Raw genomic sequence first — 13,952 nt, 5'->3', positions numbered from 1 at the left:
CCCACCTAGCACCTTCATACACACCGATTTCAATGTTCCATCTCCAGGGGGCTGCCACTCCGTCATTATCCTCGACCGTCAGTCACTATCCCCTTCTAGCGACGCGTCCAGTCCAGACTCCCAATGGCTTTTCTTCGTAAAAACCGATGTTTCCATAACTTGTGCGTGCTCTGCAATTTTTTCTGCCTCTCGGTGCAATTCGAAGCGTGCGCCATCTCCGTCATACTTCCTGAGGCACTTTTTCGGCTTTTGTTCCATTTTTTTTCAACTGGAAAAGAACAGCAGAATTAGACACGGTGGGGGTGATTACTTTGCTCATAGCAATACGCAGAAGCTGTTCAGGGGTCGTACGTAAATCCATTTATTTTATAAAGCAACACATCGACTTAAGTGCACACCTATAACCAGATCTAAACGTAATTTGTATCCACTCGTACATCCGAGCCAAGCCAGCGCGGTACAGGTGGTGTTTTTCCACTGGCTATCTGCCGTGCCGAGCCAGAACCAAACCGTGATACGCCGCCCTCACAAGACGTCCGAGTCTAGCACGGCAAGCAGGGCCAAGGGCGGAAGGGTGTGACGTCAGTCGATACGCTTCGAAGGCATGGCATCACCTGCACGGCACCGACTTGTTCGCCGTGCACGATGTCGGTGGCATCGGCTAACGGCGCAGTGGAAAAACAACGATCCGGTGCTTAAGCGTGTGCAGGGCACGGCCTCGGCTCGGCCGTGCTGGGGGGGGGGGGGGGGGAAGCGCTAGAAGTGTTACGCGTTACACCTCGACACTGCGAACCCCAAAACATACAGAGCGCATTGTACAATCGATAAATCTAAACCGCGAAGACGAAAACGCGACCATTTTATATTACGACAACGCGTCGTAACCATACAAAAATACTATTCGTTAGAAAAATGTAATCGGTTCAAGCTACCTCCCTGTCACAATAGTACTGGCCGCGGAGAAACCTGGGATATGCGTCGTCACCGTTTCGTTTCGGAGCCGAGAGTGGCGTCTCTGAAACTCCAGTCCCCGTGGCCAAAACCACGGCCCGCCTTTTACCTAGAGTCGTTTCCACGCTGTATGCTCTCGATGTTTGGTAAACAAGTCTCACGTTGTGCCATTCCGGCCTTCAGAGCTGTTCGCTAACAGCACTTGCCCCAACAGTCTGTTAAGGCTGTACGGAGGAACTTTGTCTCCTGTCGTCTGTGCTGCGATTGATCTGGAGGCAGATCTGCGCCGCAGGCAAGTTAACATTTCACTTTTGATTTAACATTTTGTGCATGCAATAATTTCAGCGACGCTTGTGTTTTTTGTCCCGATTGATATTTGCTTTTGCTTACGTCGTTGTTGGTGACCGAGGTCACCCTTCCAAATGCGACTCCTCTATCCTGGCCCACCCCCCCCCCCCCCACTTTAGTTCTCACGCCAGTTCAACCAAACAAAACTTGAAGCTTGCCCGATGTTCTGCCCCCCCCCCCACCACGACGTGATGCAGACGGCACCGATTTACGCAAAATAACAAAAAGTTGCGCACACGTGCGCACACCTACGGTTCACGTGGGATACGCTTTACCAAACATCGGGCGCGCGCAGCGTTCAACGAAACACTTCACTCCGACCGGAGGAGTACCGGCGAGACGTGCAAAAGACGGACCCACGGACGGACGGAGCGCAGCGCCACACAACAAGAACCGGCGTTGGGAAGACCCATTTCGAGCATTATTATGGACGGTCGCGCAAACTCCCGCTCCCTGTGGAGCAGGGCGATACGCCGGGGGCGTGACGCACACCTGCCCACAAGGGAGACGATCTCGAGACTCCCACCTCTTCCAAGACATCCGGTTACGGTGAAAGAGTAGGCCAAAATACCCTCTAGAGCGTCGATTTTCTGTAAAGTACTTGATTTATTTTTTTGTCATTTAGGTGACACAAGTTACTCTTTTACAGCTGAGACTCCTCTATCCTGGTCTCTCTTGAGGTCTCACCCCTCGTTAAACAGAAACTCGAAACTCAAACCGATCAGCCACTTGGTGCGGGCCCGTTCGGCCGGCAGTGACGCACGAAAGCCGCTGCACCACCTTTCACTCCGTGACGCAGATCCAAGAACGGTCAACCTTGAACCTTTGCGTCACAGTTCCATATTTAATTTCTCGTTGGCACTGCAAGGTTGTCGGTAGCGACGAATGGGGGCTGTGGCAATGGTGGGCCCTCTGGCGCCATCCTGTTGGCATTGGTGTGCGCAAGGAATTTCGTGGATGTGCCTTTGCCTTTTAAACTGCAATCTGGTGGCTCAAAGATCCAGACTGGGGATTGACTCGGGCCCATCATTATTTCGGGGTCGATAAAACGAGGTCCACGTTGTGGGGAAGTTAACAGTGGTCGTCGTGTGTATCAATTCGCCCCTGTTACAGAAATGTTAAATTTCCACCACTGGATCGTGGCTGTAAATGGAAGAACACCATTGCCGAAATGCTCATCTAAGCAGGAAGTCTGTTTTCATTTCAAGATTGGGGTTGGTTTGCCAGTTGGTTTGGGGAGGTTCTAATTTATGATAATCAACTGAGACAAGACACAAACAGACACATACACAGCGACAGACGCAGAGAAGAGAGACGCAGAGACACACAAAGCGAGACACACGGAGTCACAGAGAAACCACATCTAAACCCTGAGCCCTAACCTGCGTCTCCGTGCGGCAGACGCAAAAGGCAACACGTCTGCACAAAACACAAGGACACTCCGTGTGTGGTTGGGTGTGATGACGCACACCGATTCGTACGGATTGTTAAACTCCTGCAATCCTATGAATTATATGCTAGTCAATAAGTCCTATGCTAGTTTGCGAGTCCCAAATATATGGGTGCTCTGCAAGTATACGAGTCCCTATGCAGAGGGGTTAATTTCAAATTGGTCTATTCAAGCGGACAGAGCAAGAGAGATTGAATCGAACTGGCAGCCTCTGGACTGCAAATCCAGTGTGCTGATCTTTACACTGCTGGGGCAGCATCCCCTTTTAACTTAAAGAAGAAACTCAAAAGCGCCTCTTGCTCTTGTGGCTATACACGTAGGCTGTGTGTCCCAGGTTGTCACACGAAACTTGCTCTAAGTGTGGTGAAATATGTTCAAACAACCACCATGACGGACACGGCATGGGGGAGGCCTTGATCCAGCAGTGGACTGGCAAATAAAAGATTCAACAACACACACGGGGGTGCAGCATCGCATGTACAAATGCTCTCAGCCTTGCCCAGACCATCAGCCCAAAATAACTGAATTTGTGATGATTTTGTTTAGGGTCACCAACGCAAAGAGTTGAGAAACTTGTGGCCATACCAACAGGCAGCGGTGAAACAAGCGCACAACTCCAGATATGTTTCGACCTCAATAGAACTCATCAGCACAGCACAGCCGTCAATGTTCGCCGCTGCTATGGGCCTCTGGGAGCCCCCATATGTGGAGAGGGCTCTTACCTCGACACAACGTAGACCGACACATGAGCACTTGCAATGCGCGCGTCTCTGCAAGTTGTTAAATCTGTTTGTATTTCCAAATTAAACGACCGACGGAGAGCCAATCAACTCCGCGACAATGGCACCTTGTCCACGGCAGAAAACTACCGACGATCGTACGGAGACTCTCTCTCGAGCGCACACAGCAAGCGTTCGCGAGAATCCATCTCAACGGAAAAATTAGCGCGTCGTTCAATGCCCGGAAGATTATGGTCACTGGCGTGCAAACACCGCCCCCCCCCCCGCCACCCAAATAACACAAATATACAACGGCTGCATCGTTGTGAACAGCTCCGTTCGACCAGACCGCCCTACAACCCACGGCCCGACTCCCTTTCCACGTTCTCCAGGAGGCCCCCGTCTCAACAACGGCGGCCCACATCGTTTATTCCGAGGCTCCGTTCATCATCGTTTCTCCACTTCGCGATGACAGCGATGATGACAACCAAAGTTGGGGGGGGGGGGGGGGGGTCCCTCGATTTCTTCATTCAGCTCCTGAATATTTTTTTCGGGTCGCTGTGCAAGGCTTGGGAGTAGGCGACGCGTGACCAGTCCTAGTAGCCACGGCTCGTAGTGAGAGGTAAAACTGGATGTGGCGTGCCGGGGCGAGAACATTTTTCTCCTGGCGGGCGATCCGTTCTGCGCCATTCACTTTTTCTTGCTCATCACGGACCGTTTCGTCTTCAAGTCGTCTTCCTTGGCCTTCGCCGCCTCCCCAACCATCTCCTCGGCAGACGCCTCGGGCTCCTCCTCCTCCTCTTCGTCCTCTTCCTCGCCGGCTGCCCCCACGACCGTGGTGTCGCTGCCCTCGTGAAGGAGCACGTACTCCCGCGAGCTGAAGCCGAACCGGAGCACGTCGCGCTCGCGCAGTTCGTAGTAGCGCTGTGCGTCCATGCGCTGGTTGTTGAGGTACGTGCCGTTGGCAGAGCCCAGGTCGATGATGTACGGCTTCACGCGCCGGCCCGTCGTACCGTCCTGACGCTCAAACTCCACCAGCCTGCGCCGCACACACAAAGACAAAGATTCCCCAGTATAGCCTTAACAGACTTTGGGGTAAGTGCTTTTAGCGATCACCTATGTAGGGGGTGAACAGCACACGAGGGGGTGGATGGCCAGCACCACACTTAGCCGCCTTTGTCTCCCAAGTGGCAATGTTTTTACACATTGGGGTAAGTGCTAAGCGAGCATCGATGGCGAAGTGAAGTCAACTGAACTTGGGTCACTGGGGTTCGTAGCGCAGTGGACTAACCGCTACAAAGACCCCCCCCCCCCATCCGCTAATAGCTTTAACAGACTATTTGGGCAAGTGCTGTTACTGAGAACCTATGAAGACCAGAACAGCACACGAGGAGGTAATGTGATGAGCACCAGCACCATGCCAGGCCGCCTTTGTCTCTCTAGTGGCGATGTTTACACACCACACCAGGTACTAATTTAAGGCCGAATGAGCCTACCGAGGGCCTAGGATTGGTTTAGATATTACTCGCCTAAAGTTATTAGCCGTGGCGGGGAATATAATTGAGGTCACTGGGTCCGTGGCGTAACTCATTACTGTGCCACCACTCCCAATGAACGCACACACACACACGAACGCACACACAGACACACACGTGCACACCAACACACGCTTTATTCCCACAGTGTTCCCAGGCAAGCACAGGCATGCGTCGTTCAGGTAAACACCGCTGCTGTGTAAAATGCTACAGATGCCGACAATCGGAATTGTTTCTGCGACTTGCAGAACACGGTAATCGTTGGCGAGTCAATGGACACAACTCAGCGATGTATGGGGTTAAAAGACCCTGTGATGTAATTCGAAAAGAGTCGGCCATTCGTGTGCTGGCATTAACATACACAGTTCACAAATTCATTCTAGATTTGAAGTTTTCGTGACTGCAAGGATACATACTCTTTGGTTCTTTCAGTAAAGTCACGTAGATGAAAAATAAAATAAAATAAATAAAAATAAATTGTGATTTCATTTAATTTATTTATATTTTATTTTTCACCTACGTGACTTTACCGAAACAGCCAAAGAGTTCACAAATTGGAAAAATTACACACAAGTTACTCAAATGTGATAAAGTGGTCCCAAAGTGTCCCCCCCCCCACCCTGACCCCACCTGTACTGCAGCACAGCATGCTGCTTCGAGCAGCTCGGGTGGTCGATGGGGATGTCGGCGATGCGGCGCTGGCGCCCCAGCAGGTACGCGCTCTGCCGGTGCACGTGCATGATGGGCAGCGGCTCGTCATTCTTAAACGGGTACAGCCGCCACCGCTTGCGCGGCATGCGCGACTCGGGCGGCTCGTTGTACTTGATGACGACGCCGCGGAAAGTGTTGGTGTCCTCCGTTAGGGCCCCCGACAGCGCGAAGTTCGGCTGCTCCTTCTCGACCCCACCGCCGCCGTCGCCCGGCTCTTCCTCTTCGTTCGCGTCGGCCGGCTGCCCGAAGCGCTGGCTCTCAGTGGGCGACTGTGTTTCGAAAGGGTTGCCCACCGGCGACTGCTGCTGGCGCTGCTGGCGAGCCGCTAGACGGCGCCGGTCGTTCATCTCTCGCTCGCGCTGCGTGTCGGTGGCAGCATCGCCCCCGCTAGAATCCTGCACCCGCTGGCGCTCCCTGTCGTGCCTGTGCGAGGCGCCGGCACGATCAACTCTCTGCTCATCGCTCCGTTGTCTTCTCTGCTCGTCTCTCCGATGATCGTCCTTTCTCTGATCGTCCCTTCTCTGATCATCCCTTCTCGGATCGTTTCTCCGCTGATCGTCTCTCCGCTGATCATCTCTCCGCTGATCGTCCCTGTCGTGAACGCGTTCTCGGCCGTTCCGGCCCAGCTCCCTCTTGCGATCGCTGGCACTGTCGTCATGTTCGCTCCTGTCGCGCGGCTCCTGCTTGATTTTCTTGCGCAAGCTCGCATCTGCCGGTGCCGGCGCCGCCTCGTGTACCCTCTCTCGTTCTCTAAGATCGTCGCGTCCACTGGAATTCTTGTGTTCCCTCCGCCTGTGCCGATCGTCCGGAACACCTTCCACTTTCACGCGCTTTATGCCAAGCGTCGACAGACACAAAGAAACACGCACACATGTGTACTGGTTAGCCGGGCAGTGGTGACGCCTGCATATAATCCAGCACTGTGGAGGTGAGGATTGATGGGTCGGTCAAACGTTGAGAAACTCCCTTCCCATGGGAGCCATACTCTGACTATCCAGAAGAAGCCAGCACTGGCAAAATGTGTTCCTTCTGTATGGGATGAGAGTGTTATCCCCTCACACGTGTGGGTTTCCTCTGAGTGTTTATTTCCTCCCACGTAAATAAGCACTCGCTTATAGGCTGAAAACGTCTTTATAGAGGACCACAGCTGGTCTGCGGTTCCGTGGCACGATATAAAACTAAACATTGTTAGCAACATAATCACTAGAGACTGTTATAATAATCTATCATTGGTGCTCAAGTGTGTGCTGGTCAGCCAGCACTCACCAGCATAGATAGAGAAGTATGGTCAACTGACCTCCACGGCCCACATAGCTGGAGCGGATCCGCAAAGGGCAGAATTAGTCGAGAATTACACTGTCAGAAAGTTTCGGATCTTCCTGCCCATTCGAGTGTGGTGGGAATTTCACGTTCCTCTTGCAAGGAGCAGCTAATCCACAAGACAATCGCCCTTGACTACCACAAACCAGTAATCGTTTTATTGACCATGTGGAATGATTATATTGTCGATAACTGTTCATCTACATATCTAAGTTCGCTCAAAGCCTCCCACACTGCACCCTGCCCCTCTCCCCGCCGCCCACTGTGAACATAAAGCCGCTACACCTCCGTGCAGCTGCGGTCAGAATACAGGGTTGCTTCAAAAAATGTTAACACTTATATGGGACTAATCTTGATTTGAAGCTTTCGTGACTGCAGAAATCCATACTCTTTGGTTCTTTCGGTAAAGTCACGTAGGTAGAAAAGAAAATAAATCACGACGTCAACGGATGACGGACGCTTGTGTTGCGCCCGAAACGTCGTGATTTATTTTATTTTATACCTACGTGACTTCATATGGGACTATCGGTTTTAATGGAAATATAACGGATACACTGTTACATGATAACAAATGTATGTTAATAGCTTCAGAAGGTCAAAGAGTCTCCACTTCCATAATAGTCTCCACTTATTCGCCATCTCTGTCAACACGTGCCTGGAATCTTCTACAGGTCGTCTCCAGAGCCTGAAGGCACATTTATCGTGGCACTGTTGTAAATTCTCAGACGTATTCACATTTTGTTGAAGCACCCAGCATTTATTCATGCTGGAGGAATCCCATGAGCTCCACAGCTCGTTTTGCACATGAGGACGTCGGAGGCCCTGATGTTAGCATCTGTCTTCCCTCTCCGTCATCCCTCCTGTCCTGTGCTCCCCCGTTTCTCCGTCTCTTATCCTATCATCTCACATTCTCTCTCCTCCTTTCACGTCCCTCTCCCGTTCCATTCTCGTTCGTTAACACTCTTGACTCTACACCCGCTGGAGCCATCGAGTAACCAGTTGCTGGTGACGTTAACGACGATGGCGATAACGGTGGGGATAAATAACAGCGGCAATGATGTCGAGGTTGAAGTTTATGGCGGTGAAGATGGTGATACATTATGAGCTTGACGATCGTCGATGATGAATGATGATTCATTAAAATGCGACAACTTTGACTGTAACAATGTGTGCACTTGACCCGAAATTGAATTACACTTGGTAACCTTCACGTCGATCGGAGCGATCTGACCACACACACACACACATCATCCATCCATTCACGGCCGATAAAATCGAGTACCACTTATTAACAACTCAAGTCGCCGCCGTCACAGACATGCCTCGTCCCGCCATAGCAACGGCGAATTTCCACCAGAGCACACAACGAACTCCACCACAGCACCTCTCTTCCTCACACTTTCTCGACGATTAAAAAGAAAAAAAAAGACACCACGACCAAACACCACAACACCGCCTAACTGTACAACAACAAACGATCGTATAACAACGCGAAGTTCGATCACAACTTATAGACAATCCCAACGCAAAGCGGCTCTGACCTGGCTTAGGCGAGGGGAGGCTGAACGGCGTTTCCTCGTCCCATCCCGGTGCGGCATTTTGCTCCCTTACGAAACTTTGTAAATCCTTAACACACCACTGGTGACCGCTGGTGACGAACGCCGGCTTGGGGGTAGGGGAGGGGAGGTCTAGCGGCGGTGGTTAATCGCGACGGAGCCGAGAGCGAAGCCGCGAAACCTCCTCCGCCAACAAGGCCGCGACTTAGGCCTCGACGCGCACGATGTGGAGCGGTGAGGGAGGCGCACTGCAGACCAATCAGAGCGCGCGATGTTGCCGACGTTCGCGAAACGCACCAATGAGAGCGCGTCTAACTGAGGCGTTTAGAGACGGAATTGCGCTTCTGCCCCGAGGGCGGATTTTAGCCGGCGCGACGAGGAAACGCCCCAGAGTGAAGTTGCTCCGGGGGCAGCAATGCCCACAACAATGTTTTTCACGCGTGTTTACAATGCGGTTACCATGGTGACCGCTGTGCTTTGGCTTGTATCGATGGCCTCGATCGATCTTGTTGTCGAAAACTTTCGCGATGAAACAACGCGAATCATTTGCAAGCTGATCGCCAATTGATCACCGCGGGACGCCGCTCAAGCCGCCCGTTGCTGTTTTCGAAAGGTGAAGTCCCTGGTCGCATTCCGTGAGCTGTTTAATTAACGAGCATGATACAATTAAGAATTTAAAAATCTGTATTTATATTGGAGGAATCCGATGAGCAATAAAGCTCTTTTTTCCCCCACAGATGTCCGAGTCAGACGTGATTGTGGCCATGGAATATGAACTCTGGAACATTGAGCAAACCACTATGGTCTGAACTCAATTTAAATAAGTAATATATATTTTTTAAACTTTTTAAAAAACACGTTTTTATTAAATGTTCTAGTAATATAAGAACTCCACGACTCCAGGAAGTGGCCCCGAAGCTTGCCATAACGTAAGGGACCGTGGGCAATTACAGCCATCGTCAGTTTGAGCGTGGACAATTAGACCCAAGCCGAAACATAACTTATAAAAAATAATCTTCTTGGTTCTTTCGGTAAAGTCACGTAAAATGAAAAAAACATTTTTTAATTAATTTTTTTATTATTTTATTTTCATTCTACGTGACTTTACCGAAAGAACCAAGAAGATGAATCCCTGCAGTCACGAACGCTTTAAATCAAAATAAAAAATATTGTTTAAAAATATTCATTTTCTATGATAGAATATAGTATTGTCACCAGTATGACATAAGTATAGCGAGTTTGCAGTCGATACCACATTGGGAATTGGGTTAAAATTGAGTTACACGATTTGAAGATACAACAACGACCACAACAACAGAGTGAGTTAAATAAAAGCGTGTAATATAATATTAACAAAATTGTGATAATTGTTTTTTTACCCTTTTATCTGGCAACAAAACTGACACTTTTTTTTACAAATAACAAAAAAAAGTGTCAGTTTTGTTGCCAAATAAAAGGGTAAAAAACCAATTGTATGTTTTCTTCTGGCAAATGAGGTTCCAATGGTGTAATAATAAAATTATCAAAACCACACGAACTAAAGCCTTCTCCTGGCGAGGAAACCTCGACATTGGCACGCAGCTCCTCAACACGTCTGCCAAACACGCAAGGCTATAACTGAATGCGTAAATTCCAGTATTAATATAAATATATATAAAGCACCCATCTACTGTGACAGGCACGGAGTTTTCTAGATTATATAAGCGATTGACTTGCGAAATCGCTTCGTATACGCATCGGGCTCTTACAATGTTTATAAGATCTATCTGGATTTAGCGGTGAGTCTGTGTGCAGTATCTGTGTTTGTGTGTGAATGAAGTCACATGTAACACATTCCTGCGGAGGGAGCTGGTAGGAACGTTGGGTTGCTCGGTCAATGGCCAGGGTCAACGGCGGCGTGGTGTATTCCGCAAATATGCCCGACTGTGGGGGCGGGCACAAGCCGGCGTGAGTAGGTTAAACGTTAGTTTTATAAGGGCACCACGGGGTGACCAGCCCCTCCCCACCCAGCCCCTCCCCACCCTCCCCACCCAGCCCCACCCTCCCCACCCAGCCCCCCACCCAGCCCCTCTCCACCCTCCCCACCCAGCCCCACCCTCCCCACCCTCCCCTCCCCACCCAGCCCCACCCCTCCCATTTTTGGATTACACGACGGACGGACACAATAATCCCCTGTGGGCTGGTGGAACCAGGAGGTTCTTACCAGTAATATATCTATACCAGTGGTTCTTTAACCTTTACTGCAGCATTGTACCCCTTTGGTTCTCATTCGTTACAAAATGTTTTACACTATTAAGAAATACATAGGTTTGACTAAACAAAGTAGTTACGTGCCCGTGTTTACTTTGTGTTTCGATTTCCCTTTAAAACTAAATCTGCCCATGTCTCGCACCCGCCGGGTTCAAAAGAACCACTGCTCTAGAACAAAGCGGTCCAACGTTTCGGTAGCATGGACACAATCGCAGGACTGTGGCTTGCTGCGAACTTTCCACTTCATGAAGGAGATTGTGCACATCAACCGATTGATGTTTTGATGTGCTTGTTGGTAAAATAATATTTTTCATCGCCAAAACAAAACACTTTTTTTGTTTACGTCAAAGCCAGGAGGTGCCATGATGTTTGGGTCTCGAATGAGGCGTTTATAATGAGCGTCTGTGTTGTTCCACTGTTCGCCAGCGTTCTAATTACCACACACACACACACCTCACACCGAAATCCCTTGTGGCAATTATATAAGCACCCGCACCCCCCATTCGCTAAGCTTCTCTGGCGTGTGCGTCATGCCCTCTATTTAATGGCAAAACAGATGATGATGGTGGTGGTGGTGATTTCATTCATAACCCCCACCCACAGACAAACCCATTGGAGCCAGGCAGCATCTCACCCCAGAGATCTCACACTCTGGGTGAGATGCTGCTCCCTCTCTCCCTGCCGCCTCCGTCTAGCCAAGGGTTCAGCAACCTGCGGCTCTTTAAGGACTGCAGTGGGACTCTTTCAAATTCGAAAAAAATGGCTATTCTTCTTATTTGGGTTGCTGACCGTGGAAGTTCAGTTCACCATGGAAGTCCAGTTCACCATGGAAGTTCAGTTCACCATGGAAGTTCAGTTCACCATGGAAGTCCAATTCACCATGGAAGACCATATTCTTTGGGTCTTTCGGTAAAGTCACTTAGATAGGTTCAAAGAAGACCAGTTCACCATGGATGTCCAGTTCACCATGGAAGTCCAGTTCACCATGGAAGTCCAGTTCACCATGGAAGTCCAGTTCACAATGGAAGTCCAGTTCACCATGGAAGTTCAGTTCACCGTGGAAGTCTGGTTCACCATGGAAGTCCAGTTCACCATGGAAATCCAGTTCACCATGGAAATCCAGTTCACCATGGAAGTCCAGTTCACCATGGATGTCCAGTTCACCATGGAAGTCCAGGTCACCATGGAAATCCAGTTCACCGTGGAAGTCCAGTTCACCATGGAAGTCCAGGTCACCATGGAAGTCCAGGTCACCATGGAAATCCAGTTCACCATGGAAATCCAGTTCACCATGGAAGTCCAGTTCACCATGGAAGTTCAGTTCACCATGGAAATCCAGTTCACCATGGAAATCCAGTTCACCATGGAAGTCCAGTTCACCATGGAAATCCAGTTCACCATGGAAGTCCAGGTCACCATGGAAGTTCAGTTCACCATGGAAATCCAGTTCACCATGGAAGTCCAGGTCACCATGGGCAGCGGTTGGCAAACCTGCGGCGTTGGAGCCGCGTGCGTCTCTTTAGAGACCGTCTCGGATTCACCACGTTGCATTGCGGCTCTTGAAGTGTAGTTATTTTTCTTCTTGGTTCTTTCGGTAAAGTCACGTAGAAGGGAAGTAATGAAATGATAAAAATAAAACATAATAAAATAATTCTCACGACGTTTCGGCTACTTGCGTTGTGGCCGAAACGTCGTGAGAATTATTTTATTATGTTTTATTTGTATTATTGTATTCCTTCCCTTCTACGTGACTTTACCGAAAGAACCAAGAAGATGAATCCCTGCAGTCACGAAAGCTTTAAATCGAAAGTGTAGTTATTTGTTTTACCGAATTCGAACAAAAATGTATCTTCTTGTTATTGTGGTTGCCGACCCCTGGCCTAGCCTTACATACAAACTATTGGGGAGCGAGTGCTGTTAGCGAGCACCTACATCTGTGTAAGCGCGTTACAGCTCATCGGATTTCTCCAGTATGAATACAGATTCTGATTCTATGGAGGCTGGCATGGAGCACGAGGGAGTAGTGCGGTCAGTACCACGCCGTCCGGCCCCTGGTGTTGATCACCGGTAGTGTGGGGTCTGCATGCAAAATGCAGGTGCTCAATTTCGGGCCAAGTAGACTGAGGAATGATTGGGTATAAGGGGCCGTCCATAATGACGTCTCGCACCTGGGGGGGGGGGGGGGTCAGACATTTGTCACGATGTGTGACGAGGGGGGGGGGGTTGAGAAATGTGACGTCACATCAAAATGCGCAACTTTAAGTAAATATAGACAACACGTTCTACTTAATTAAAACCAAGCCCCGCTAACTTTCAGTCATCATCACGTCCCCAGCCTGCGTTCGTTATCTGAATCCCATGCACGCCTCCTCTGCTATCCCGTCTCTCTGTGTAATTCCGATTAGAAAGCAGGCGCGCCTCTTTTCACCACAATACACCGTCGTGAACGCGCAGATCCCACGACAACTGCACATTGCATGTGGCCACGGTGAAATGACGAGGGCGTTCCGTCATTTTTTTAACCCAGCGACTCGTAACATCGCTGACGCCTTCGCCTACCCTGCTATTACCAGGGACGGTGATTACAGTTGCAGGCAACTTGAGGACCGGGTCTCTCTTTACATCGTAACAGCCACACAAAAAAAAAAACCCACGGCATTGCTCTGCCATTCTCATGCAGTAACAATAACTAATTGAAATGGACTGACTTATGCTCTTCCTCTATCGGATTACGTTTTAAAAAATTCCGCTTAACTACGTGACCGTGTTTCTCAATGCCCGGCTAGTGATTACATCAGCTGCGTTACTGTATTGTCTGCGTGATGGATGAAGGGAAGAGGATGGCGAAGAGGGCTGGGCATGAACCAGAGATGGCCCGGGAGGACAGAGTGCGCAGGTATTTGTATTATATATATTAAAAAATATTTCATTGTGTGCGCACGATTGCTTAACATTCGAATGGCATCGGGTCAAACCTGTCACTCGCGAATTAATCTGTGGTAGGCTTTCCGTTGAATGAATAGAACAAATCACAAAGATTTATAGTTTACATCCGTCGTCATCGATGCCATCGTCGTCATCACCATGATCCAGCCACCGCTGGATGAATAAG

The 13,952-nt window shown here is 49.7% G+C and overlaps 2 protein-coding genes across 6 annotated transcripts in view; one reads left to right on the top strand and one right to left on the bottom strand.

Annotated features, from left to right (window-relative positions):
- Nucleotides 1-345: 345 nt before the first annotated feature.
- Nucleotides 346-8,883, bottom strand: SNIP1 (Smad nuclear interacting protein 1). Its single transcript, XM_061570413.1, has 3 exons — nt 8,576-8,883; nt 5,634-6,544; nt 346-4,507 (listed from the first exon to the last, which is right to left on the bottom strand). The coding sequence occupies exons 1-3, from the start codon at nt 8,630-8,632 to the stop codon at nt 4,159-4,161; spliced, it is 1,317 nt and encodes a 438-aa protein (XP_061426397.1). The 5' UTR covers nt 8,633-8,883; the 3' UTR covers nt 346-4,158.
- Nucleotides 8,884-9,053: 170 nt separating this feature from the next.
- Nucleotides 9,054-13,952, top strand: part of C6H11orf65 (chromosome 6 C11orf65 homolog) — a 30,662-nt gene continuing 25,763 nt past the window's right edge. For 4 of the 5 annotated variants that reach the window (XM_061570482.1, XM_061570465.1, XM_061570489.1 and 1 more), the window contains exons 1-2: nt 9,054-9,203; nt 13,673-13,736. In XM_061570482.1, the coding sequence (XP_061426466.1) occupies nt 13,700-13,736 (37 nt within the window). In that variant the 5' untranslated portion in view covers nt 9,054-9,203; nt 13,673-13,699. Of the gene's footprint in view, nt 9,204-13,662; nt 13,737-13,952 lie in introns of those variants that run through there. The other variant, XM_061570456.1, reaches the window with a different exon arrangement.

The sequence above is a fragment of the Lethenteron reissneri genome, chromosome 6 (assembly GCF_015708825.2).
Source record: "Lethenteron reissneri isolate LAM-NWPU_2019-01 chromosome 6, ASM1570882v1, whole genome shotgun sequence".
Taxonomy (NCBI): Eukaryota; Metazoa; Chordata; class Hyperoartia; order Petromyzontiformes; family Petromyzontidae; genus Lethenteron; species Lethenteron reissneri.
Note: the sequence above shows the minus strand (reverse complement) of the source record. Positions and strands in the feature narration are given on the sequence as shown.

Coding starts and splice junctions, on each gene's coding strand:
- SNIP1 (XM_061570413.1), bottom strand. CDS start 8,632: ATGCCGCACCGGGATGGGACGAGGAAACGCCGTTCAGCCTCCCCTCGC. Junction 6,545..8,575: donor CCTCCCCTCGCCTAAGCCAG/GTCAGAGCCGCT, acceptor CTTGGCATAAAG/CGCGTGAAAGTGGAAGGTGT. Junction 4,508..5,633: donor CATGCTGTGCTGCAGTACAG/GTGGGGTCAGGG, acceptor TGTGCGGCGCAG/GCTGGTGGAGTTTGAGCGTC.